A 27,955-nucleotide genomic window follows, 5' to 3' on the forward strand; every position below is an offset into this window, starting at 1 on the left:
GAAGATTCTCAGAACAAGATTCTTTGAGAAAAATTGGTTTTGAATTCATTACTCAGAAGGAAGGTAAAGGCTTTAGATATAAAGAATTGCACAGAGATCCTATAGTCAGTGGATATTTGATTTCAGCAAGATGTGAAGCACTTCCTGTTACTGAAAACTTTTTTCTTTGACAGACAGGATTTTAAAATGTATTATTACTTTTCAAGTGGGCCAGAAAGCCATAAAACCATCCAAATAGAAAGGGATTTAAAATAAAACTGTAGAAGGAGTTGTGACAGGCAATTGTTTTAGATGTTTGAAACTGGTAAAAATGACCCTTCCCCCTTAACCTCTCTTTGCCATGTAGCAGTTATGAAAGAAAAGTTAAGTAAAACCATACCTTCTATTCAATCAACTTATTGCAGTGACAAAGGCCTTGTGATTTTTGCCTGGCTCCCTTTCAAAATACAAATTATTCTTTGATGTTTAGTGTATAGCTTTAACATAATCAAAAAGTGCACAACGGCCACAGTCATTGGGACCTATGGGGAGTGACTTCAGTAACTCGCCTTTAGAGGGCTGTGCCGCTTGCTGGATAGGATGTGTCGAGACCAGGGCGCCCAAGTGGCCAGCAGCAGCGGTCGTCGCTCAGATCGCCCTCCCCCTCCCTTCGCCGCTATTGGACCATGTGCCCGGCTCGGCCCGGTCCCCTCCCGGGCCGGCCCTTGCAGGATTAGCGCAGGCGCTTTGCCGGCCGAGGGCGCAGCCGCTGCGGCGCTAGAAACAGCGTTCAGCACCGCGGAGCTGCGGACAGCGCCTGCCTCCCGCTGCCTCGGGAGGGAAGGGCGCCGAGGGCCATGGAGGGGGCGGCGGGCTCCCAGTCGCTTGCCCCGTCGGCTGCCGGCGAGACGGCCGAGGCAGGGCGGCCAGGGTGCTGCTCTTCCAGGTAAGAACTGAGAGCAGGCGTGGTCCCGGGCTGCGGGTCGGACCCGTTCCCCGCTTGCTGCGTACCGATCCCCTTCTCCTTCGTCCTTGGGGTCCTTCCTGTCCCCCCTTCCGCTCCATCTGCCGCCCCTCTTCCGTTGCCAGAGCCTTGTGCCATCCCCAAGGCGAGAGGTTCATTTCCAGACAATGGAGGCGACCCCCGATGGGCGATGGTAGGGGGTGGGACCTGCTGCATCTACCAACTCCGGCAGCCTCGGCCGCCTGTCCGCGGGTCGCCTGCCCGCTTGGCGCTGCAGAGCCAGGGCTGGGTGGGGGCCTCGGCGCTTCATGCTTTCCCTCGTGCATCAGCCGGGGCAGAAGCGACCTCTCCCAGGAAGTCCCGAGGTTCGAACCAATTGTGCTCGCTTCCAGGCGTCGCTCTCCCGAGGTGCGGGCGAGGCTGTTGCCGCTTGGCCAGCGAGGGATTCCGTCCCAGCCCTTGCGATGCATCCAGTGTCACTTCAGGAAGCAATAGCCGACCAAACCCAGGTTGCCGCTTGAGTGGGAACGGGGCTAATGTCTGAGCATGCTCTGCTAGCCATATCAAACGAGCCCATTAGCGCATCTCCTTCCATGCGGCTGTGAGCCTTTGATCCACGATTAATGAAATGTGCGTCGCCTTAGATCCTTCAAGAGAACCTGCCATTTGCGTCGGGAAGAATTTCTCTCCCTGCCACAGAATAAAACAAAACAAAGGAGGAGCCGTCTGCCCGTCGCGCCAGAAACAAAAGAAAGGGGAGGCAAATCTCACCTAGATCCTCACGGGAAAGACCAAGAAGGAGGAGCAGAGGCTAGACTAGGCTGCTCTTAACTAGACTGTCTCGAGATCTGTAATTCTAGCTGACCTTACAGCCTGCGAATACCAGATAACAAGCATAAATGCTACCATCCATATAACAAGAGCCCTGCAGGGTGCCATGGCAAAGAAATCAGACTTTATCAGAAGCAGATATCTTAATGATAGTTATGGGAGAGGGGAGCAATATAGAACTGAGATATGGGTTCAGGGAGCATTGATTGCGGGGCATCTCTCAACTGGGTTATTGCCATGGCTTTTGAGTAATGTTTCTGTGTGCATATGTGCACAGAGTACATAGGCTCCAAATTATATCTGCAGACTTGAATCGATAAATTAATTAATTAAACTTGAATCAGTTCATGAATAGATTTAATGACTGATCACTCCCCTCCCAGTTATGCATGGGCTAAGACTCAGGACAAACAAAGGACATTCCAGAGATATATGTGCTCTCTCTTGCCTCAGCCAAATGGTATGAGAATAAAACAAGGTGCTTTTTCCAACCTGAAACCAAAGCTGGCAAATATGATTCCTGATATCCAAATGGCATCTCCATGTTCAGTGGAGTATGCATATGAAACCAGATGAACTGTTGCCTCCATGTTCTGTTTGCAAGATTCTTGAATGCTCACTGTTGGAAACAGATCGCTAAACTAGATCACTACGGTAGGATTTGGTAGAACACTTCTTGTGTTTAATATCAGTATTGTTTAAACCTGGATCTTCCACATCACTGATGAATCTTAACATTTTTATTTATAAAATCATTCCCAATTTTGATTAAAAAGAAATAATTAAACATGTGAAGCAGCCTCATACCAAGTTAGACCATTGGTCTATCAGTATCAGTATTGTCAACTCTTTCTGGCAGGGTCTTTCACATCACTAATACCTGTTCCTTTTACCTGGACATGCCAGGGATAAACCTGGGGATTTGTGCATGCAAAGCAGATGCTCTACCTCTGTCATGTCCCTTTCCCCAGGTGACCACTTACTTAAAATGAGTAGTAGCTTTTGTTTCTTAAGCTGCAAATTATCTCACAGTAAAGAGAAATATTCTATCCTTTAAGATCCTCAGAAAGGTGTGTGTGTCAAGGTTTTGCAATGTATATATTTTTTAAATTAGTGACTTGATTTGATTGATTATGAACCACATTAACTGGACATCTTTCAAAGTATTGGTTTGTTGACTCCTAGTAAAGATATGGGCAGATATCAGTTAAACAAGGGCAAACGAAGAGTGTAACAATCTCATGGAATATGTGCACATGAGCTCATACATACATCTACACCCTCTTTTCATACAGGACTGAATTAAACACATTTACAGCACTATCCTAAACAGACTTCAGTGGTATTGGAAGGGTGTAATTATAGGATTACATTGTTAGAATGCACTCCTGGAATATTCTATGGCTGTTATTTTGATATTTCAGCTGTTGCCTATATGCCCTGGTGCTTCCCAAGATCTTTTCCTCCTTCAAGCGTATCAGAGATTTGGACAACTAATATGATGTAATTAGATCTGTTCTATGGTTACATTTATGGAAATATTGAAGACACTGAAAAAAATTAATGGGGAGGAAACATTAGCAGTAGTAGCTTTGCTACCAACAGCACACAGATAAAACCATACAGATACAATAAGGAACTTTTTTTTGTACACAGTCTTGACAGTGTCTTAATTACCTTTATTTTATATAGTAATCTGAGAGTTCCTCTAAGTGGAGATGTTCCTTGTAGAGAATCTCTTAGGTCCCTCTACATAATACCAGAGGTTCAATTTGATTAGGGCCCTATGCTCTAATATGCAAATAAACAAGAATTTTGTGCTGGGTCAGATTAAAAGGGACATGTAGACCATTGTGCTGCTTCCAACAGTTAGCTACCCTGGAGTAGTTTGTGTGTGTGTAAAGTGCTATCAAGTTACAGCTAATTTATGGTGGAAAACACCCCTCCTGGGTTTTCAAGGCAAGAGATAAACAGAGGTGGTTTGCCATTGCCTGCCTCCGTGTAGCAACCCTGGACTAACCTTGGTGGTCTCCCATCTAAGTATTAACCAGGGCTGGCCTTGCTTAGCTTCCTAATGAGAAAACAAAAATTCTGATATTCTTTGCCCATTGATTGTATGGATCCACGGCAAGCATATCTGATTCGGGCAGTTGCAGGAGGGTCCTCATGAGCAGCAGAGTCCATATAGTAGAACTCTATGCAAAGCAGCAGGCAGCCTTTGTCTCTTTGGAGAAGTAACAAATTTAGCCATCAAAGAGAAGGATGCTTCAGCAGGAGGATCTTCAAAGAGGACTTTGCTTATAGGAACGCTGCTTGCCCTCAATACACTAGGTAATATTACCCAATATGGCTTCCATTGATTCTTTAGTGTGACTCCTTAAAACAATCCACAGCTACAAGGGAAGTAGGTGTAGTGCTGGAAAGAGTTTGATTCGATGCTGCCTTTCCTGTTCACAAAGGGACAATGCCATTTCTTCCCTTCTCTTTTGTCCCTAGTGAATTGGTGCAAACTGCAAATTCTTTTCGTACCCAGAACCATCTAATTTCACTCAATTTAATCTGCAGGACATGATGCTTTCCATTTTAAGACTACAACTTTAGAATTTGGGCTTTGCCATCATATCTTGGAACACTTTATTTTCCCCACCCCCTTTTTTTGTTTTTTGGTTTTTTACTGATCAACCAGGTTTCTAGAGACTTCTAGATAACTCAAAAGCCTGCACACTATTTTGTGATGTTTTGCTGGTCTTGATAAAAGGTATTATATGACTTCTGTCTTTTTGGAATTTGTCAGTGTACCAGTGTAGCAACTTGATTATGCCATATGGCATCTTTATCTTCTGGCCGTGTGCCTAATCAGTGGACTGAGAGGGTTGGAATGCTCTCAGCCATCGTGTGCAATCTAACCCTTAGCTTAACATGCAGTTAATACTGAATATTTAAGAGTAACTTCAGTTCTGTCCCGCATATTAACTTACTTTATGGTGAGAGCCTTTTTGCTTTCTCCTGTATCTCATCTACTGATTAAGTGTACTGTTAATCTAACAGGTTGGCTAGTCTGCCAAATAGTCTTCTTTCCATCCAGCACCTTCAAACTGGGTACTGTGTTCTTTCATGACTCTCTCTGTGATTGAGCTATTTTCCTTCCCCATCTGGTAAAGAGCTATGTACAGTATAGAACTTGTTACCAGATGGGTAAGGAAAATAGCTCAATCACAAAGAGAATAATGACAGAGTTCCACACTGTTTGTTGTAAGTAGATCCAATAAAAGATATAGTCACTGAGCTAGTCCTTTGTTTCAAAATCTCTGGAATATGCCATGCTGGTCTAGAATGCCAAGTCTCTACATGCACACATTCAGTGCTGTATCATTACTTAGCCCAAAGTGATATCAATGCTGACTTAGCCCCAGCACACAAAGCTCCTTTTCCCACACTGATAGCCTTGTTAGTAGAGTGGGTGGTCTAACCAGAACTTAGCATAATCTACCTTTCCTTGGTGGTTTAGTCAAATCCAGCCTACTGGTGTTTCTCTACCATAGCAACAATTGGTCAGATCTGTGGGTCCCCTTGCAAAGACAGTATTCTAAGAGGCATCTTTGATAAGAGATAAATGAGGCTAAAGAAATTGGATAAAATTTTAATATGACAGAAAGAAGACTTGAGAGTCATCATCAATATATTTAATTCTCAACATGAGCAAATCTGTGGATACTTAAATCTGGAGACGGAAGCCATGAATAGACAAGACACATTTTTCTACAAACCTGAAAAAAGCTCCAAGTTTGCAGAATAATCTGAATATACACAGAGAGAGTGTTGTAATGCCAAATAACAAAAACAGTACCTATAGCTTTAAGAAATGAATGTTCTCTCAGTGGCCATTGTGGGAATTGCTATGCAACCACAACAGTATTCCCAGCCCTCAAACTTGTGTTTGTATCAGTAAAAGCATACAATGTGGAAGTCAGGCTTGCTCACTCATTAATCTGATGCTTTAGCAGCTGCTTTAACAGACTCAAAAGTCTCAGAAAAGCCAGAGGTCCATTCTTCTCCAAAACAGATTCTACATTATAACAAGGAAACGATCCTCACCCAACAGCCATTAAATTCCTGTTTTGATGTGAAAGAGACATAAATGTCACTTTCTTCAAAAAGCACCAGATTGCAGAAAATTCCAATCCTTCTGTCTGTAGCCAGACGACCCATATCCATATGCTACGCATTATTAAAATAATTCATACCCTCCCTGCCAAAATGAAATCATATTATAATTGTGCCCATCACTACAGTGATTCTCCAAAGTCAGACTCCTGCAGGTGGAGATCTGAAGCCTAGTTTATGCCTTGCCCAAGGTCTCCTCATAAATCTTTAGTATCAGTTGATGTTAGCAGACAATCCAGTATGTGGGGGACTTAGCCAAATCGGGGGTAAGGGACCAGCAAACAGTCTTCAAAAGACTGAGATCTCCGTTCCGTCAGACTCAGAGCAACAGTGAGAATCACAATACAGGTCCTAGACACAGACAAAGAATTCCAAGCAAAAGCTCTTCCAGGTGCATTTCTGGCTGCTTTTACAGCTTCTTTTTCATCTTCTGGGAGTCTATTGCCAAGGAAGCCCAAGTAGCCGCTGGTAAATTTGCAATCCAAGATGACGGGGAGGACTGAGACGCAATCCCTGATGTTAGATCTATTGGGAACTCTCAATGTACTCAACAGGTCTTTAATCCCATGCACACCTGCCTAGAATTAAGCTCCAAGAAACTCAATGAGTATTAGGGCCAAACTAAATTATAACCTGCCAGGAGTCAAGTTGAGGTTCCCTGATCCAAATCACAAACAGGCATTACTGTCAAATAAGCATTGAACTTTGGGTTTGAGCTTCACCATTTTTTGAGGGCACAGTACTCCATGTGTTCCTTTTGTCTCCAGTGGGATAAGCCTAGCATCACCAATTTGGGGGCAGGTGAAGGGACCAGCAAATCAGAGGAGGTATGCTTTGTCCTACCTCCCTTCCCTTGCCTGTTTGTGTGTTATGTGCCATCAAGTCATTTCTGACTTATGGTGACCACATGAATGTCCTCCAAAATGTCCTATCATTATTAGCCTTGATCAGATTTTGAAGGCCATGACATTCTTTACTGAGTCCATCCATCTCATGTTGGGTCTTCCTCTCTTCCTATTATTTTCCACCTTTCCTTGCATTATAGTCTTTTCCAGTGAGTCTTGTCTTCTCATGTTGTGACCAAAGTATGATAGTCTAAGTTTAGTCATTTTAGCTTCTAGGGAAAATGCAGGCTTGATTTGACCTAGAACCCACTTATTTGTCTTTTTGGCCATTCATGGTATCTGTAAAACTTATGATTTCAAATGAACCAGCAAGTTATGATTATGTAGTATGTTTTTATTCCCAAGCTTCCTCCAAGCAGCTCATGGCTCTTCCCTTCTCCATTTTGGGTCAGAATAGGCATCTTCTCTGAATTGGCCTAGGTAAATGATAGGGGACAAATAAGAGGCACACAAACAGCTGAAATGCAAAAATTAAAGCTCCTGTCCTGACTCCCACCTTCTCTTTGCTGTCTGCTTAGCTGAATCTCTCTTTTCTCATCCAGCTGGGCTAGACAACATGAAGCTGTCAGACTGCCACTTTGAAGCTGCAAGCTGCTTTCCATGGATGGGGGAACAGTTCTGCTTACACTGTAGCCCCAACACTGCTGAATGCATAGCCCAGCTACAACTGGGAATAAGTTTCCATCTCAGTCTCTTCTAGTTACTCTTTTCAGTTGCATCATCACTAGTTAATAAATGAAAGAATATACATGGGACAATATTGCAGTGCTATTTTTTAGGAGTACCACATGAAGATTAAGCACACTGTCCTATTGTCTGTTGCTTAGAAAATCCTTGTAATGTACTACTGCTGCTCTAATAAAAGATACATAAATTGTTGCTAAACAAATAGGGCTGGTCATTCTGTTCAGTAGTGAAGGCTGTAACAAAAATATTTAATGAGCTGGAAAGCCAGTGCTAATTGTCTTAGCGGGTAATTAATCGACCTGTCATTTTGCTTAAATAAGCAGTATGAAACTATACTTAGAAAACATGGATCCTCCATTTATTCTTTAATATTTTGCACTCAAATGTAAAATCTTTAAAATAGCACTTAAGACAAACTTAATTCCTTGACTCTCAACATTAGAATTTGGGCTATATCTTACTCATTTCCCTTTGTATGAGAATGTAGCATTTCTATCTGCACACATTCAAATTTACCTATGCTACCAAGAGAACTACAAACTTGCATTTAGAAAAAATGAAATTAATTGTTGAAGGAGTCTAGCAGGATCATATAAGTGACTCAAAATGCTTCAGGGCCTATATACAAACTACAGTGAGTATTTTGTATGCTTATTTTACAAGTCTCCCAGTTTATTTTAGATTTTAAGCCAATATAGTATCAGAAATGAGAAATGAATACATCTAGGGTTTCCTAGCACTTTCTTAGTCACTGCTATCATGGCTTATGGTTTGTAAAGCTGCTGGTTAATATGCTTGCCTAGGAGTTTATTTCTCTCCCCTTTTCCTTGATATAGAACATAAATATATGCTATGATGTCTTATGCCCTGTGAGAAAGTGTGTGTAGTGATTAGAATGTTGGACTCGGATCTGGGAGGCCCAAGTTCAAATCCCTATTCTGCCGTAGAAGCTCACTGGGTGACCTTGGGCCAGTCACAGTCGCTCAGCCTAATCTACCTCACAGCTACAGTGAAGATACAATGGAAGAAAGCAGAACAATGTAAGCTACTTTGGGTATCTGTTGTTCTCTGGGTAGAAAGTTGGGGTATAAATGAAGTAAACAAATAATACAAAAATGGTGCATTTGCCTCCGAATGAGGAGATCTGTGTGAAGTAAATTCAAATGACAAGTGTCGTTGACCAACAGAGGTTGCCTTAAATCCTTGTTGGTGTGTAAAATTAATAAGTGTCAATAAGGTAAATAATCCATCAAAAAGAAATTTCAGTAATTTCATTATATAATCTCTACTTGAGGCATTGTGAGGGAAAGAGGAAGTATGAGAATAAAATGTTTGACTTGGTAAATTAAAACTAACTTGAACCAGTGTGAGTCCTTTATTTCAGGGATCCTGCTTCCTGGCTACTTGAGAACACAGCTTGATGGACTGCAGAGTTTGCTGTGCTGATTCCACATGTTTTCCTGAAATCACAGTGGCCTGGAAGTTTTAGTTTTCTCTCTAGAGATAGATCACAGTGTGCTGAAGGAAAACAAGAGCAGAATTAAAGATTATCTACCTGTAAGAATTTACTGATATAATTTAGCTTGGATGGGACTGAAGGATCTTGACTCAGTGTAATGGATGAGATATTTAAGAACCACAAGGACAGCTTTCTGTAGAGAATAATAAAACACTTCAAGAATTCAGGTACTTCGTTTTCAAGTGATCTAGATTCTATGATGTAGCAGTCTATGATGTAGCAGTAATTAAAAAGGCTGGTAACAATCTAAATAACTAGCCTAAATATAAAATATCTTGAATGGGATAAATATTGGTGCTTAAGTACTATCTGAGATTCTTTTCATTATAATAACACTCCCATTGGTGATTAATCAGCACACCGTAACTCAAATTCAGTCTATATTTAATAAATTTTTAATGGAAGAAAAAGAAACCGAGGATGTGTAAGTAGGTACAACAGACTTGAGCCAGTGGAGGTTTTCTGTCCCTAATACAGAAAGATACTATTTCACCTCAGGATTTATGTCACTTACCAGTTGGTTAAGGAGGGACCAGACCATGGTGGTTTGGGAAGCTGAGCCATATGGAATAAATTGTCCTCTAAATGATTGAATCTGAAATGACACCAGACATTGAGCTGATCCCTGAACTAATCTCATTTGAACTACATTAACCATGGTATGGGATTAAGTGTAAAAAGAAATTGGGGTTGCAATTTGTCCCTTGCATGCTGGTTATACATGAGACTGAATTTACAGAAGCATATAAATCCAGTAACTTTGAGGTCTGAAAAATTTAGAACTTACAAGGGTGATGACTTTGTAAAGAATCATACAATTAAGTGATTTGCAGACCTTCAACAAGAGAATGGTACAGTTCGCCTCCCTTTTTCAGTATCTCCAGATTAGAAATTTTGAGTAAGCCAAACAGGCTCAGATGAATATTTTTAGCCCCTCAATAAGTTTGAATGCATTCTTGATATAAACCACAATTTATGAACTAATGGCAGGTTCAGAAAGAAAAAAGTACAACTCATGAAAACAGATGGGGAAAGGGTTTATTAATAAACAATTCAGAATAACTGTGGATTAAGATATGACAAAAGTATCAGCCAATGTAGGAAGAAGGGAAAACATAATAAAAATTATGCCTAGGTGGTACCTTGCTCCTGGCGGAACAGCAGAAATGACACCTATAGTCTCCAATAAGTGCTTGTGTAGAATATCTTGCGATCCCAAGGTAGCCCTCCTGAATATTTTCTCTATAAATATGCAGGGGAGGGGGAATCTAATTTAAAAATCTTCTTATGGCAGAAATACAACTTTGGCAACAAGCTTGAGAACAGGAAAGGTTGACAGAGATAAACACATGGATTCACGAAATGGAAAAACATCTCTTTATGTAAGAAAATACGGGAAGAGAAAAGGGGTGTTCAGAAGAGATTTACTGAAAACTGGTATCCCAACATAGTATATTGAACTAGAAATAAACTTAATGAGCAGACAAAGAAGGCCATATCGACACATTTGAACTCTTTTTGCTAATAGAACTTCTCTTTGTAATAATTTTGTAAGTTTGTAATTAAGTGTGTAATAATTATTGTGATACTTATTTTCTTTTCTGCATTAATAAACAACACATCAAGATTGAGGCTGAAAGCCGAGCTACAAGTGATGCCTGACGCAGGTTGGACACTTGTCAGCTTCCCTCGAGTTTTGATGGGAAATGTAGGCGTCCTGGTTTTACAGCTTGGCTCTCCATTTAATTGAAGTTTACAGACCCCCCCCCCCCGCCCACACACACACACAGCAGAGGGGAAGGGGGGCACCTGGCAAGAGCCCGATGTCTGCACTACCCTCCCGACCACATGTTCTCCCTCTCATAGACTGCCGCTCTGTAAACTTCAATTAAATGGAGAGCCAGGCTGCAAGACCAGGACACCCACATTTCCCATCAAAACTTGAAGGAAGCTGACAAGTGTCCAACCTGTGTCAGGTGTCACTTGTAGCTTGGCTCTGAGGATTCAGAAGATGTTTTCAAATCATTAAAGGACTGACATTTTGGCAAGAAGCAAGGTGGTTTGGTTGGAAGGCAGTATAGAAGCAGCAGGCACATGGTGGAGGAACACTTAAGGCATATAGGTGTGATTGCAACCTTTGAGGGACACACATGAAAAGATACAGGGAACTGTCCTTTCAAATGTTGCTTTGTAAACATGAGAGCTAGCAGCTTGCATTTTAAAGTTTTTTATATTATTCTAGAAATAAAACACAAAGTTTACAAAACAGAAGTTGATCAAAATTCCAGTCCATTAGTACCTTAAAGACCAACACAATTTTTCCAGGATAGAAGCTTTTGTGAGATAAAGGTTGCAGTACTGAAAACACATCATCAGGTTCTTGAGAGGACCTACATTTCACAGAACAAAAATCGATCAGGGAATACTAATTTTCCATTAAACTCTTCTAAATTCAACTTCATATCTGACACATGGATAATCATTGTTAATTTTTTCCATTGCTTATTTTACATGCACACACAAACTCATCTTCATTATCCAAAAGATCATTCTCTTGCACTATAACCTCACTCATATTCTGTCTACAATACTAGAAGTTGAAAATTCACATAAACTCCCCCCTCCACTTTATTTCTTCTTACAGAGAACAAATAAATCCAGAATCTTGTCAAAGTTGTCTTAATGTACCAGAGATCAGGAAGACTGAGCCAAGCCACAGAGGCGTTTCCTGGGAAAGGAGATGTCCAGTCCATCACTGCCCAATTGATACTTCTCCCAGCTCAGTGCAATACCATCAGCCCTTGTCCAGCCATATCCATGCACCAATCTCCACTCGGTCCAATGGCCAGGTGCCATCTGGCTCCCAGGACTCCTTTCAGCCTCACCTATATTATCACTGCAACCAGCAAGAAACCCAAAGCAGCTATGCCTTGCCCCATCTGCCTGGGCATGGGGAAAGAGCTACTTTGTGTTCCCATCACTCCACTGGAGATTCCTCATCCTCTCTTCAGCACGAGACCACTGAAAGCAGATGGAAACAATGGCCCCAAGACCAGCAGCAGTTACGGCCAATGCAACATCACATTGTAACAGTCAGGTAAGGATCAATCTTGACAGCAAATTGGAATATCTCCTTGGACTTCTGTGAGTTCACATGGCAATAAGGTGTTTCACCTGTTTGTGGAGCAATATGCCTCATTGCAGAGAAGTTTTTTGTTTTTTAGGTATAAGTGTAAAATATTTTAAATGTACACCTCCTGTTGCACAGTGTAAATGTAACAGATATGCATCTGCTGACAGATCCAGAGGAGTCAGCCATGTTAGTCTGTAGTAGCAAAATCGAAAAGAGTCCAGTAGCACCTTTAAGACTAACCAACTTTACTGTAGCATAAGCTTTCGAGAATCACAGTTCTCTGTTGCATCTGATGAAGAGAACTGTGATTCTCGAAAGCTTATGCTACAGTAAAGCTGGTTAGTCTTAAAGGTGCTACTGGACTCTTTTCTATTTTGCATCTGCTGATGTGCACGTATTCATTCATTAGGGAACCAGGAACTGATAATGGTGCCCTATCTGATGTGCAGTTAATGGCAAATCTAAGTTTGTAACTACATGGTGTGTGAAGTTCCCCTAAGAAACATGTATGTGGAGCAGGTGAGTTTACAAACTCCTCTTTGTAGCACAGTCTTCCCCTTTGGTCCTTCTTCATAAGTACATACCTAAGAACAATTTGATCCTTAAACTGTATTAGGAGCTGAAACTTCAGGATTTCAGTCCAATCTAAGGATTATTACTTCAGCTTTTAAGCCATTAGCACACTATTGGGAATTAAACTCACCTCTCAACAACCATGAAAATATCACATCCAAAATATAAATTCATACATCTGTCTTTGAGGAGGTATGCTCTTTTATAAGCTGTTTCTGCAGTTTGATCCTTTGTGAGTTTTCTCTCCAAGGAGAAATTCTCAAATAAATTCTTCTATACTAAATTTGTTTGCCAAAATTCTAATTAATATTTTTCTCATTTGAAGGGTGCAGCTGCATTTAGATGTTTAAAAATGCACATATGGATGAATTTAGAAAACTAACGTACAGCGTTGTTGAGTTAAAATTCAAGGGCCCCCTCCACTGCCTTCCCACTTGCTTTTCTCTCCCTCTGTGCACTGTGCAAGGAATTCCACTTCCACAACTCCTCTCCCTCCTCACTTATGCAGAGAGCAACATTTGTGCATGGGCTTGTACGGCGATTTTAACAGTTATCCTGAAATTTGAATGTCAAAAACCAGCTCTGATGATCTGTAACTCACAGTCCAATGTGAGTTCTGAAATGTTGATGAGTTTTGAATTTGTGCAAGATTTCATCTCAACTCTGATTTTAAACATTATAACCTTCATGGCAAGAGTGCTCTTACATAGATCCCTTGACCTCTTTGCTCATGCCTGTCTTGTTCCAGAAACACTGCAATGATAGATCACCTTGGCAGCATGCACTCATTGGTCTCTATAACAACTTTGTGCTTTACCTGATCTATGTGGGAATAAGAGTTATTGAATTGATATAATGTGATATCTAGTAAGCTACTGTGAGTGAAAGACCCCCTGAGACTCTTGCTGTTCTGTTGAGAAAACATCAACGTCAAGACCCTGGAAGAGGAGAGTAGCTAGAAATTATATATTTTTGTCTTCATTGGAAGTCTCAGTAGGTTATTCTGCGAGTCCACAAATCTGTTAAGAAATCCACACCATCATCCACAGTTATTACCAAAATGAGTGCCCAATTGTCAAATGGAAAAAAATCCATTCAATGTAACGAAAAAGAGAGACAAATCCTCTGTAGATGCTACACCTTCGCTGAATCAAGCTACTTATCACTGACCCATGGTAAGCTAAGAGGGTAGACGTAAGCCAACAACCTCTGAATGGCCAGCCTCGCCTTGCTGGATAGAGTTCGGCTAGTGCTGCATTATGTAGCTTTGACTTTGTGCTTTACCTGCCCAGAAGGGTTAACACTCTCATTAACAGACAACTCTGCTTGGCATGAAACTAATAAACTCATGAATATCTTTCTCTCTGCAGACATGACAGAGCATTCCGGATGCCAAAGAGGTAGGTGAATATCAATCACTTCCTGTCTCTGTAGCCCATTTCTCATGCTCTGCTACTGACATCCAGAGCAGGTAAAGAGCAGCAGCTACATTAACACGCTCACAGCTCCTCTTTAAGAGCTTCCCATTTGTTTGGAAGTGTTCCCCCCCCCACCACTTCTTCCAGTGGGGGGGGGACTAGATTAGCAAATTAGGGAAATTGTCATATCACCATTTACTGCTATTAGTCTCTGTGCTTTTCTTCATGATGTTTGAATTTTACATAATTACATCACACTTGGTACTTCCTGTATTTCCTGGCCTGTTGATACTGCTGTTTTTGCTTATTAATACTATATATAAAATGTCTGCATAGAGAGAATTCACTACATCTGCTTCTGATGAAGTGGGCTCGAAGCCACAAATGAGTTTGTTGCTGTATTGGCATGTGTAAGGCTAGTGCTGTGGGCAAATACAACACATACACGTGTTCTGGGGGAAAATTGGCCACAACTTTATTGATTACAGCTGATTTATAGGAGCATTGTTACAGCACAGGGCACAGAATGACCTGCCTCCTGTCGTCCCCCCCGCCCGCCTGTCTACTGGGCACCAAACAGGGCTGGTAGAGGTAACACCCCTGCACAGGCCCTGGCCCTGGTGATTGCCTGCCACCCGGGGGGTGAAGCCTGACAACTCCTGCAAGCCAGGCACATCCCTTTGGTTTCCCCCAGATTTCTTAAGGGGACCCTCAAAATGGGGTGAGCCAATCAGCCATTACAAACTCACTCTAGTGGATCTGGCCCAGTGCCCCAGTACGTTGGAGCAAGCCCTATACTGGAATAAATATTTCTTCATTTTTAACATGCCATTGAATTCCTGTTTAGTTTTGCTAGAAGGTCATTTTTGGATTGGTCAGCTACTATTCTTTTGATTAGGATAAGATGGTCAGGGCTTCCTAATGCATGACGTTAGAATTGTTCTGTTGTTGTTAGCATGTTCTGTTGTTTATTATGCATTGCTTTAGTGTGTTGCACTATTTTGCATGTTAAAAATATAACACATACCAAAAACAGCACCATTATATATGAAGGGGTGATATATACAGTTTCCCTTTCTTAATATAGTATTTTCTTGTTATAAAAATCATTGTATACAGGAAAACATCAAAACCAAATAAAACGAATTGCAATCGTTCATAAAAAGCAACAGAAAGACTACCTTTTGTCACATGTATACCACATAAACATGTTGAGCCAATTGTCATTTCCCACTGGGTTTCTGTAGAATCTATGTGGTGTAAAAAGAAGTTGTATACGTGTTATATTGAAGAAGAAAGCCTTCGACAATACAAGAAGCTGTTTACTCAACTTTTAACAGGCATCTACTTTACTATGTATGAAGCAACAGAAAGCTAACACTGGTAGAGATATTCTCATCAGGATGAGATGAGCTTCATCTTGCAAAACTTGGTTTCCATTCTGCTGAGCAGGCAGAATTGGACTTTCTGACTCACTGTGTGAGAGTGGCCCTGTGACTTTATTTCTGTATGCTTCAATTTCTTCATCTGCCAAATGATGTTGTTTATTTACCTCAGTACAAGATCCAGTACCTAGCTGCCTGCCTTTCATTTACAGCATCATATGAATGCTGAAAGGTACAGTCAGCTAAAGGCAGATGTCACAGCGGTCACTCAGAACCATGGTTTACTAACAACCTAGTCCCTTAGAATTACAGGTGGGGGTTGTATGTTGGCATGCTCCCCTCCCTGCACATATGGAAGTTGTCCTCATGGCAACCATTTTGTTGTAGCAGCCACAACCAGTTCGCAAAATTGGAAAAGCTCCCACAGGTTCATCAAGGATGATGACCTCTGCCCTAGAATATCACAGAACTCCACTGTTGCTGATCTTATGCTGTTGTGTACAAGTGCAAGGGCAGGCAGACCTATCACGGTCTTATACGTAAATTCAGTTGCTCACACTATTAGTATCCCTTTCAAAGAGATTTTTAACTGGTAACGCCAAAAGAAATAAGTCCTACTTTTATTTTTTCCGTGCATGTCTCAAAAAGGTTAATGAATGAAATGAAAATTATGGATTAACAGCAATTGTTTTTCCTCTTGCTCATTCTAGTTTTTCTCAAGTGATTGCAGAGTGGCCAGTTGCAGTCCTTGTTCTCTGTTTGGTGACAGTGTTGATCTGTACATTGGTGGGCCTGTTGGTGGGAAATTTGCCAGATTTTTCTGAGCCCTTAATGGTGAGTTCATGCAGATGATGTCAGTTTAGTCATGCATAATTGTTGATTGGAAGTAATGATGATGCTAATTTTTGGAACTGGAGAGGATCAGAAATGAACACAGCTTACAAGTAATATGTATTCAAAGATTTTGGAAGGGGACGAGGGACAGGAGTGTTTCTTCGGTCTTTATTAGTTCCCATGCAAAGACCCTGGAACCTGTAGTCTGTCATAACTTTTGAACTTTTTGTGAGGACTCAGAAACCCTGGAAAACCTGTGTCCTCAGAAACTGGCCCAACATAGTCCCCCCCCCCCCAGTAACAACAACCATGTGCATATATACTGCCCTTCTGGACAGATTAGTGCCACACTCAGAGCGGGGAACGAAGTCAGTGTTGTTATTATCCATGCAATACAGTTGGGGAGCAGGGGCTGAGAGGAGTGGCTTAGCCAAGGTCACCTGCAGAGTTTGTGGCAGTAGTGGGAGTCAAACCAGGAGAGTGCTGATTCACACAGACCAACTACTCAACCGCTATGCTACAGCAGGAAAGAACAGAATCTCTCACAAGGGCAAAAAACTCAGCTAAAAGTAAGTCTTGGGGAATTAGGCAGGGAAGCATTTGGACTCTCGAACAAGAACAGGCTTTCCCAGAACAAATTTGGGGAAAAAGCTCAGGGAAAAGTGAACCAAAGCTGTGGGAATTCAATTCTCTACCACATTACATGGTTCACAAAATAACGAGGGTTAACCCAACTTTGCTTCACTGTTATCCCAGTATCATCCATTTAATTATCCTGTGTGATTTGGAACATGGAGCAGGCATACTCAGCTTATTTAGGATGAATTCTTGTCATGCCCTCTCATCGTCAGATATTGGGATCTTAAACCTGTGCATGTTTGTAAAACAGGACTAATTTGAAAGGGCACTCAATTTCTGCTGTGCCTGATGAGCTGTGGTAAGATAAAAATATCCACGTTTTAAAACTTTTTAAAAAGTATTTGTTTTGCATATTCACAGGGATTTGAACCACGAGACACTGACATAGGAAGAAAGCTCACAGTCTGGAGAAATATGAAAAGCCATACAGGCATTAAAAAGACCCTTTCACTATTTCCCTACACTGATAACAGGTATGATAGATTCGTTTTGTTTAGATCTCAGACTCCTACACTGAGATTGTTTTGCTGTTACACAGGTGATCAAGTGCCAAAGACAGTTTAATGGGATCCAGTGTAATCTCTCACATAAGTGCATAGTGATACAGCCAAACCCAGCCATCCAAAATGGGAAAATCCAGATATACAATGTAACTGATCTAGACCAATGGCCCATTTCTTATTCTTGCACCATTAGTGCAAATACAGAGTAAGACAGACACACACAAAACCCTAGAAAATTGAATGTGTAGAATGCAACAAGAAAAAAGTAAGAGGGAAGCAGTGTTAAAGACATGAATTTTATTAAATTAAGCTATTTCATTTATACCTTTCTATCTGATGAGGATTCAAAGCAGTTTGCATTGTTCTCTCCTCCACGACAATGGTGTGAGATAGGGTAGGCAAAGACAGAGTGACTGAACGGCCCCATTCACCCAGCAAGTTTTTATGCTATAGTGGGGATTCAAACCTGGGTCTCCCATATCCTACTCCAATACTCTAACCACCATGCCACAATGGAGATGGGAAGAAGTGAAACCCATCTCCTAGCTCTGTGTTGGATAATATTGCACAAAGATGCTCAAATCACAAGTTTCATAAAGGATAATGTTCTTCCTTTTGTTAGTTATGGGGACATGAGCATGGACAGAGGACAGAGGTTCGTGCAAGGTGAACAAGAAGCCAGAATAAGGAGGATGGTGGAGCCAGACTATGAAAAAGAGGGTTTCTTTTGTGGTCCTCCAGGTAAGTGATGTCTCCAATTAGGCCTCTAGAATGTAACGAGAACAGAATAAGGGAAGTTTCCTTAATACAACAATAGTAAAACATTCTATAGAAATTACACTGAAATCAGCCCGGTTTTCTTCCATCCAATAGAGTATGCTAGCTGCACTGTTCTATTGGATGTGTCAATGGTGCCCACTGAAATGGTCCACAGCAGACTCTTGATAACTTCAGTGTACCATGACAGTTTTTATTAAGCATCTTTGGAGAATTACTTCACCTTTCCTTTCTGAGAGATGTTCCAGATGGTACATTATCTGTTACACCTTTGTGGTGATGACACACATGCACAGAGAGACGTACATTGTAATGTCTAATTGTTGCTGTTATGCACAGGGTTTCTTTGCCAGGCCCCAACAACCTGCAAAAGCATGGAAAATGTCTATGCATCAGGAAGGACTCATATAGTCATGAGAATTCAACATGACAAACTGAAAGAGGGGTAGATGGTCAACAAAAGAAATTGCCAGGATAACCTAACATGCAGATTGGCCTTGTTCAGAAACACAAATAGCATTGTTTAAATTGTGCCAGCACTGAGTCTGATTTTATTGATGGAATAAATAAAAATGGCTAATATTAATAATATTCAAAATTTATTGACCTTTACAATGAAGCTGTCCTGTAGGGTAGAACAAAAGGATGTGTTGTACAATTGCATTCGCAGGACAGTTACCTGCCCCATCATCATTATTCCTCCTCACCCCTCTCCTGCCTACAGCAAGAATGACACTGCAGTCAAAAACCAATAATAAATAATCACCTAATGCTACTGAGGGAGACATGGAGTCATACTGGCTACTATGTCTCAGTCAGGGCCATCCTAAGCAGAGTGTGTGTCATGTGACATCAAGTCACTTCCAACTTAAAAATTAAAGGCCTCCAAAATGTCCTCTAATTAACAGCCTTGCTAAGGTCTTACAAACCTGAGTCAATCCATCTCATGCTGGGTCTTCCTCTTTTCCTACTGCTTTCAACTTTTCCTAACATTGTTTTTTTCCAGTGCGTCTTGTCTTCTCAGAATGTGACCAAGGTACATTGCCTCAGTTTAGACATTTTAACTTCTAAGGAGAATTCAGGCTTGGTTTCATCTAGAACTCACATATTTATCTTTTGGGCCATCCATAGTATCCATAAAACTCTCTTCCAACACGTTTGAAATGAATCAGTTTTCATCCTGTCTGCTTTCTTCGTTGTCTAACTTTCACATCCATACATAATCATTTACCATGACTATGTATGGAAGTGAAAGTTGGACGATGAAGAAAGTTGACAAGATGGATACCCAGGATGAATTGACTTTATCTTGGCCTCCAGAAATACTTCCTTACACTTCAGGATATTTTCTAGTTCCTTCATGGCTGGCCTTCCAAGTCTCGCAGTGCAGTCCTAAGTAGAGTTACTCCAGTCTAAACTCATTGGAACCAATCTATGGAATCAATGAGCTTAGACTGAAGTAACTCTTCTTAGGATTGCTCTGTAAATCTCCTGATTTCTAGGTTGTGGTCTTCCTTTTGATTGATGATGGAGCCAAGGAATGGATCATCTTTAAGAATTTCAATTTTTTTCATAGTCAATGTTCTTGATATTCAGCTGTAATCCTATGTTGGCACTTTCTCCTTTAACTTCCATCAGTAATCCTTTTAAATATTCCCTATATAGTATTCAATAATGTTATGTCATCTGCATATCTCAAATTGTTAATGTTCCTTCCACCAATTTTCACTCCACTGTAATCTAAATCTAATCCATCTTTCTTTATGGTATGTTCTGCATATAGGTTGAACCAATAGGGAGATGAAATACATCCTTGTCTAACACTTGACAACTGGAAACCATTCTGTTTCCCCATATTCATTCTTATACTAGCCTGTTTTTCAGAGTACAGGTTGTCAATCAACACAAGCAGATGTTGTGGCATCCCTATTTCTTTTAAAACCATCCATAGCTTTTCATGATCCACACAGTTGAAAGCTTTGCTGTAATCTATAAAACACAAACTGATTTTCTTCTGAAATTCTCTGGTATGCTCCAGTATGTAACCAATATACATTTGCAATATGATCTTTAGTGCCTCTTCCTTTTTCTGAATCCAGCTTGAACATCCGGCATCTCTCGTTCCATAAATGGTGAGAGTCTTTGTTGCAAAATTTTGAGCATCACTTTGCTTGCATGGAAAATTAATGCAATACACCAATAATTGCTGCAATCTTTGGTGTCTCATTTTTCAGAACTGGAATGTAGATGAATGTTTCCACTCTGTGGGCCATTGCTTTGTTTTTCATATTTGTTGGCATATTCTTGTTAAGATTTTGATGGATTCCATTTCTGAAGCTTGAAATAGCTCTATTGATATCCCATCTACTCCTGGTGATTTGTTTCTCCCAATTGCTTTGAGTGCAGCTTTCACTTCACCCTCTAAAATTGCAGGTTCTTTATCAAAAGATTCTTCTTTGAAGGAATTTGTCATCCTTTAATCTCTTCTGTATTGTTTTTAAATGTATTGTTTCTTTATTTTGTCCTGATTTGATAATTTACTTCCATGTTGCTCTTTAAGCCTCCATAGTAGAGATGGGCACGAAATGGGGAAAAAACAAAATGAGTGTTTCGTGTTTCGTCGCATTCCATGTATCACAAACTTTCACAAAATTGTCTCGTGTCATGAAATGATTAGTTAGTTTTGTGATTCGTCAGAACCCAGGGCACTTCAATGGTCCCCTTCATACCCAGAGATGCCAAACTCACAGGGAGACTTCAGAAGGCTCTCCTCCACCCACCCTCACCCAACAAGCCAGCAAGAACAAATGCTTTAAATAATATAAGCAAAGAAAATTAAAGAAAAAAAGATAGGCCTCAGTCAAGCTAGGCCCCAGAGACAAGCAATGCCCTGAGACTGTTGGGTGGGGTGGAAGAAAGAAGGCACCCTCACCCAATGACCTTCGCAGCAAGGCCAAGAGCTGAAAATAAAAAAGAGGCTTTTCAGTCTCTTTTAAAGCAGCAGCAAATCCAGCCAAAAGCTCCTAATTCCACTCTCTCACTCTAAATCCCAGCAACAGGTCCTCCCTCTCCCTCAGTCTACTGGAGCTGAAAAGCTTGAGGCAGAGAGCTGTGCCTTATGTAAGAAATGCTCACAAAGAGCAGAACAGGAGGTCTCTGGTTGGCAGACAGACATGCCTAACAGGATTTGGAGGGATGAGATTGGTGTTCCCACGGCTACAGAAGGCCCATCTCCTCAGTTGCCTAGGGGATTAACCCTCCTGCTCCTTGCTGTATAGGGCAGAATGGAAGCTCTCCAGTTGGCAGGGAGAGCTGCCTATCAAGGTTATGTGAGCTAAGATTGGGGTTTCTAACGGCAACAAAAGATCTGCAGACATCCCAGGCCTATGTTGCCTAGGGAATCAATGGATCACACGTCAGCCTGTCTGGCATCACAAATCATTCACAAATCGAATGAATCAACCCCAAAAATTTGAATTTCATGAAAACCGCGGCCCTATGAAATGCATTTCACGAAACATGAATCGGCCCAATTCGTCATGAAATTTGATTCATATTTTGATTTGTGCCCATGTCTACTCACTAGTAAAGTCATACCATAATCCATGGGCTTAAAAGGGTATAACTGAAAGGCCTCTATGAGGGAAGAGGACCAGATCACATTCCATTTTCCAGAAGTTACTTTTGTTGAAAATTATTATCTTTATCAGCAATGTTCAACCATTCTTCCATCCCTTATTCAGTTTGAAGAGGGGTCTTTTTTGTTTTTGTTTGTTTTTGCTTTCCAACATTCTAGAATTATTCTTTTCACTATCGGGTCTGTGCTAGCTCTTTTCTCTTCCTCCCTCGGGGCAAGAGCCAAGAAATTCACCTAAAGGCCTATTCTTAAAGGGACACACTGTATTATGTTACTTAGGTCAGTTATGATTTTACAAGTTTTTTTTCTTTTTGGATTTCTCAAAGGGTATTATAGAAGGATAAGACATGCAATCTCTAGTGCTCTTAGACTTTTTAAATCTCCAGAATACAGTCTGTCAGATTTCTCTACTCTTAACTATATGTATGTTGTTGTTTTGCCTACAGGGAAGAGTTATTCTCAGCTGGTGTTTATGTCCACAACTGCTGGGAGCTTATGGAACTTGCAAGCAATACAGTCCATGTGTCAAATGGAACAGGACAAGGTTCGTAAAGGTGGAGAGAATCCAGACACAGTTATTCCCTTGGTTTGTTTGATTATGCTTTTAAGTAACAGAGACAATATCACACATATCATTTCACACACTCACACAAATGCACTAGGATGCTATGTACTGAATCCATGTAACAATTTAACATACTTGACTGACATGCAAAGTAAACACACAATTTAAGGTAAACAATTCAAAGTAAACACAATTTACACAATTCAAAGTAAACATACAATTTACACATGGCCCAGCCATGGTACAGAGACGGGTCTGGTCGCCCTCACAGATGATCTATGGTGACACCTGAATTGTGGCAGGTCAGCATGCTGATACTTTCCAATCTTACAGCAGCATTCGACACGGTCGATCATAATCTTCTGACCCACCACCCTGCCGATGTGGGGATTCGTGGGACAGCCCTGCAATGGCTGAACTCCTTTCCTTGTAATCGGGGACAGAGGGTGGCTCTCAGGGAACAGATCTCCACTTGCCATTCTTTGGTATGTGGCGTCCTTCAGGGGTGATTCTTTCCCTGATGCTATTTAACATCTATATGCGCCCCCTCGCCCAGTTAGCTCGCAGCTTTGGGCTGGGTTGTCATCAGTATGCAGATGACACTCAGCTCTATCTGCTGATGGACAACCAGTCTGATCTCACTCCAGATTCCTTGGCCAAGGGTCTTGAGGCTGTGACGACATGGTTACATCAGAGTTGCCTGAAATCTCTGAAGATGGAGGTTCTGTGTCTGGGTCGTGGGGCTATTGAGCTGGGGACCCGGCTCCCAGCCCTCGATGGGGTAGAATTGAAACCTTCACTGATGGTGAGGAGCCTGGGTGTGACCTTGGATGCCACACTTTCAATGGAGGCCCAGGTTACGACCATTGCCAGGTCTGCCTTTTTTCATCTTCGACAGGCCAGGCAACTGGCACCCTATATTTCACCCCAGGACCTGACCACAGTAATCCATCCAGTCACCTCAAAGCTAGACTACTGCAACTCACTCTATGCTGGGCTGCCCGTGGGCCTGACCTGGAAGTTACAGCTGGTCCAGATTGCAGCGGCACATGTCCTTACTGGAATGCCAATCCGAGCTCACATTCATCCTGTTCTGTGCCAGCTGCACTGGCTCCCAGTGGAGTTCTGGATCTGGTTCAAGGTGTTAACCTTGGTGTTTAAAGCCCTTCACAGACTGGGACCTGCATACCTGCGGGACTGCCTCTTCCATTACATCCCCTGCAGGGCGTTGCACTCTGCAGACAAGCAACTCCTGGTGGTTCCCGGCCGAAGGACATCCGTCTGGCCTCAACCAGGGCCAGGGCTTTTTCTGCCCTGGCCCCGGCCTGGTGGAACACTCTCTTGCTGGAGATCTGAGCCCTGCGGGACTTGTTCCAGTTCCACAAGGCCTGTAAAACAGAGATGTTCTTAATTTGAAAACATCTCTATGCTTAACCTCACAAAGAAAAACTACAACAGGTGAGATACTAGTAATCTGGATGCAACAGGAGGCTTTTGTGCATAAAGAGGGCATTATCCCCATTTCTTCCAACCTTCAACATTACCCTCCCCCAACCAGCAGTGTCAGCCATCTAGGGGCTGGATTCTGTCTGCACGGCTGTCACTTGCCAATCCCAACATTATTACATTGCATTTTGCTGCTGAAAAAGTTTATCAAAGCACTATATACACACCCACAGATAATGAGGCCATTCTCAAAAGGTAAAGATAACAGTAATATGATAAGACAAGTATGAAGTCCTTGGGCAGGCCTAATTATAATTCTTTTTTTCTTGGCTATTTTCCAGATCCGTTCTCATGCTCAGTTTGGGAATCTCTGTCAACGTTCTGAATCCAATGAATGCTGTCCCAGTTGGTCTCTTGGAAACTATATTGCTGTCTTGTACAACCGCTCTTCTTGCTTAGAGATTACCCAAGCTGATGTGTCCCATACCCTCGCCCTCCTTCGTTTTTGTGCTCCTGACTATCACAGAGGTGTCCTTGTTCCTTCTTGCATTGGTCCCAAGACGGAAAGAGAGAAACACGCGCACTGTTCCAAAGTCCCAGAAAAATGCACTCGAGTCCGTGCTGTTTACCAGCTTCTTCACTTCTTAGTTGACAGAGATTTTCTCAGCCCGCAGACAGTGGGATACCAAGTGCCAACTCTGAAATACAGCTTACTGTTTTTGCCTACCATGAAGGGAGACTCTATGATGGGAATCTACCAGAACAACCTTGAGTCATGGAACTTGTTTGATAATTACACATCCATCACTGGAATGGATCTGGGCCTTAAACAGAAATTATTCCAGCACTACCTTTTACTAGATACTTTGTATCCAGTCCTGGCAATTCTGGCCATATTTCTAAGCATGTTCTTTTATTTACGCTCAATCTTTATGACTTTTATCATCTTAATGATTGTCTTTGGTACCTTGATGGTTTCCTATTTCTTGTACAAGGTGGCCTTCAGATTTGCCTATTTCCCTTTTGTAAACCTAACAGCAATTGTCATTCTCAGCAGTATTTGTGCCAACCACACTTTTGTCTTCTTTGATCTCTGGAACCTTAGCAAGAACCAAAACCCATCTGCTGGGCTTCTGCAATGGGTAAGACTAACCATGCACCACTTTGGCTATCTCATGCTAGTTTCTTGCTTGACAATGAGTGCTGCTTTCTACACTAGCTATATGAGTAACATCATCGCCATCCGCTGCTTTGCTATCTACATGGGCACTTCTGTCCTGGTGAACTTGGTGTTCATGTTGACATGGCTTCCTTCATCAGTAGTGCTGTATGAACGTTACATAGCAAGGAATTGCATTTATAAACCGGAAGATTATTGGGATAACAGTGGGCATAAGAGTGTCATTCTCTCTTTCCATCACATCCTCAGGAGACTCCAGAATACCTGGTGTGAAACATCCAAGTTATTATTTGAGAAAGTGCTTCCTTGTGGGGTCATAAAATTTCGTTATATCTGGATCTGCTGGTTTGCTGCCTTGGCTATAGGTGGGGCTTACATTTCTTGTTTCAATCCTAGACTGAAACTCCCCACTCTTGAGATGTCATCTGTGCAGGTATTCAGGTTGAGTCACCCGTTTGAGAGGTATGATGCTGAATATTGCAATGAGTTCATGTTTGAAAGACTGGAACGAGGAGAAGACTTGCACATGCCCATTACTATTGTATGGGGCATACTCCCTATGGACAATGGGGATCATTTTAATCCCAGGAGTAATGGCACTCTGGTGATGGATGCAGGATTTACAGTTGACAGTCCTGAAGCACAAAGGTGGCTGCTGGACTTTTGCCAAAAAGTGAAGAATCAGACTTTCTACTACTCTGATCTGGAGCAAAAGCCCACAGTTTGTTTCATGGAAGAATTTCACCGATGGATGGACAGCCGCCAGTGCTCAAAGCAGGATCATAGCTTCAACTTCTGCTGCAATCACTTCTTCCCATACGGAAGAGACGTCTTCCTTCATTGTATCAAGATGATGATAATGGAACAAAACAGAGATGAGGATGAAACTCATGACTCAGGTCTCAGATTTGATGAGTGGGGAAATCTAGTTGCTTTGATGCTACAGTTTCAAACCATTTACCACTACAGCTTCAACTACAGCAAGGCCGAACATTTCTATGATGAAATTGGCCTCTGGATAAGAGAGGAGATGAAAACAGCCCCTATGGGGCTTCAGAATGGCTGGTTCACTAGTAAACTGGAACTTTATAACCTCCAGCACAGTGTTGACACAGAGACGATGGTCGTGATGGGTTTATCAATAGCTGTCTCTTTTGTGGTTCTGTTGTTCACAACTTGGAATGTCCTTCTTAGCATCTTCTCCATTATAGCTATCACGGGTACTGTTTTCGTAACCATTGGGCTTTTGGTCCTTCTGGAATGGCAGCTCAGTGCTATGGAGTCCCTCTTCATTTCAGCAGCAGTGGGTCTTTCCATAGACTTCACCGTGAACTATTGCATTTCCTACCACTTGTGTCCTCATTCAGATCGTCTGAATCGTGTTGCCTTCTCCCTGAAACAGATGAGCTGTGCCACCGTTATAGGAGCCTCCGCTTTGTTTTCTGCAGGTGTCATCATGTTGCCTGCCACTGTGCTGGCATATAGAAAGCTGGGCATTTTCCTGATGATGATCAAGTGTGTCAGCTGTGGATTTGCAAGCTTCTTCTTTCAGTCTCTGTGCTGCTTCTTTGGACCAGAGAAAAATTGTGGTCAGATCCTTTGGCCTTGTGCTCATGCTCTCAAGGACTATTCAGATGACCCCAATTCCAACAGAACATTTGCCTGTGGGGGAAATGAGAAGCAGAATCGATTACAAAAAGGTCAAGAATCTAACAGTGCCAACGAACAGTATGAGCTCCAACCACTGGCCAGGAAACTTAGCGACAGCTTTGATAACAGCACATCCACAAGCAAGTTATCCAACCGGCCATCTGTCCTGTCTGATGACATCCAGCTGCAAGACAGTAGGGGTGTTAGAAAGCAAACCCATCCTTCCTCTGAAAGGGACAGACAGAAACTAGAGCAGACTGGAAGACACCATGTAGCTCTCTGTCAATGTCCTGCCTTGCAAACATCTTCTCCTTACAAATCTGGTAGTAACTCAGGAACTGAAGCAGAAAGTCATAGAGATGGGTTGTGCAGAGACTGTAGATGTCAAAAATACATCCCAAAGACTTGGGATCATCTTCAGTCAGCCAGTACAATAGATGATGGACTGCTTAATAAATCTCACTGTTCAAGCAACACTGATCAACTCAAATCAGATTATACCTCAGAAAACAGTGATCTACCAGAAGCTGAAATGTTTGAACTTCATAGATGCCTTTATTCAACTGGCAGCTCTTTCAGTGTTCGGAACGTCTCCAGCGAGACCACACTCAGTGATTTGGAACCAAGCATAAAACTTGTGGAATCAGCTAGTTCTTGTCCGGATCACTTAGATGTCTCTGATTCTTACTGTTCAACCCAGAGAGGTCAACTGAATGGAAAGAGAGATACCTTGAAACTAGATCTGAGAGAGACTGTCTTTGATACACCTGCATCAGTGTCTCAGCAAAACAGCTGTTTGAGGAAAACTAGGTTAGGAATTGGGGGAGAAATTCCCATTGTTTTGCCAAACAGCAAACCAGATATGCCCGATGTTTGGATCAAACGCTCTGGTGTGCAAAACTCGGGATACTGATGCTGAAATCTGAGACAAAACAAACAGAGTTTCAGGGGCAAGGAAGACAAATGTCCTTTTTGGCAGGGAGTATAAAGCTGTTCTTGCTCCCTTATCTGAACAGAGAACAAACTGTATTGTTGCAACAGTGGAAAGAACACGTTTTTACAAAGCCAGCAAATCTGATGAGGATTAGAAATGATATGTCAATGCAGCCCGAGGTGTTTGACCTCCCAGGAGTCAGTGCCATATTCCCAGTTATATTGTAGGATTA

General features: G+C 41.8%; 1 protein-coding gene across 1 annotated transcript; it reads left to right on the plus strand.

The window, feature by feature from the left end:
* Positions 1-836: 836 nt before the first annotated feature.
* Positions 837-27,702, plus strand: DISP2 (dispatched RND transporter family member 2). The gene is made up of 8 exons (XM_054971955.1): positions 837-925; positions 11,694-12,146; positions 14,126-14,155; positions 16,269-16,392; positions 17,392-17,504; positions 18,157-18,275; positions 22,395-22,492; positions 24,301-27,702. The coding sequence occupies exons 1-8, from the start codon at positions 837-839 to the stop codon at positions 27,700-27,702; spliced, it is 4,428 nt and encodes a 1,475-aa protein (XP_054827930.1).
* Positions 27,703-27,955: the final 253 nt, after the last annotated feature.

This window comes from Eublepharis macularius, chromosome 2 (genome assembly GCF_028583425.1).
Source record: "Eublepharis macularius isolate TG4126 chromosome 2, MPM_Emac_v1.0, whole genome shotgun sequence".
NCBI classification, from domain to species: domain Eukaryota; kingdom Metazoa; phylum Chordata; class Lepidosauria; order Squamata; family Eublepharidae; genus Eublepharis; species Eublepharis macularius.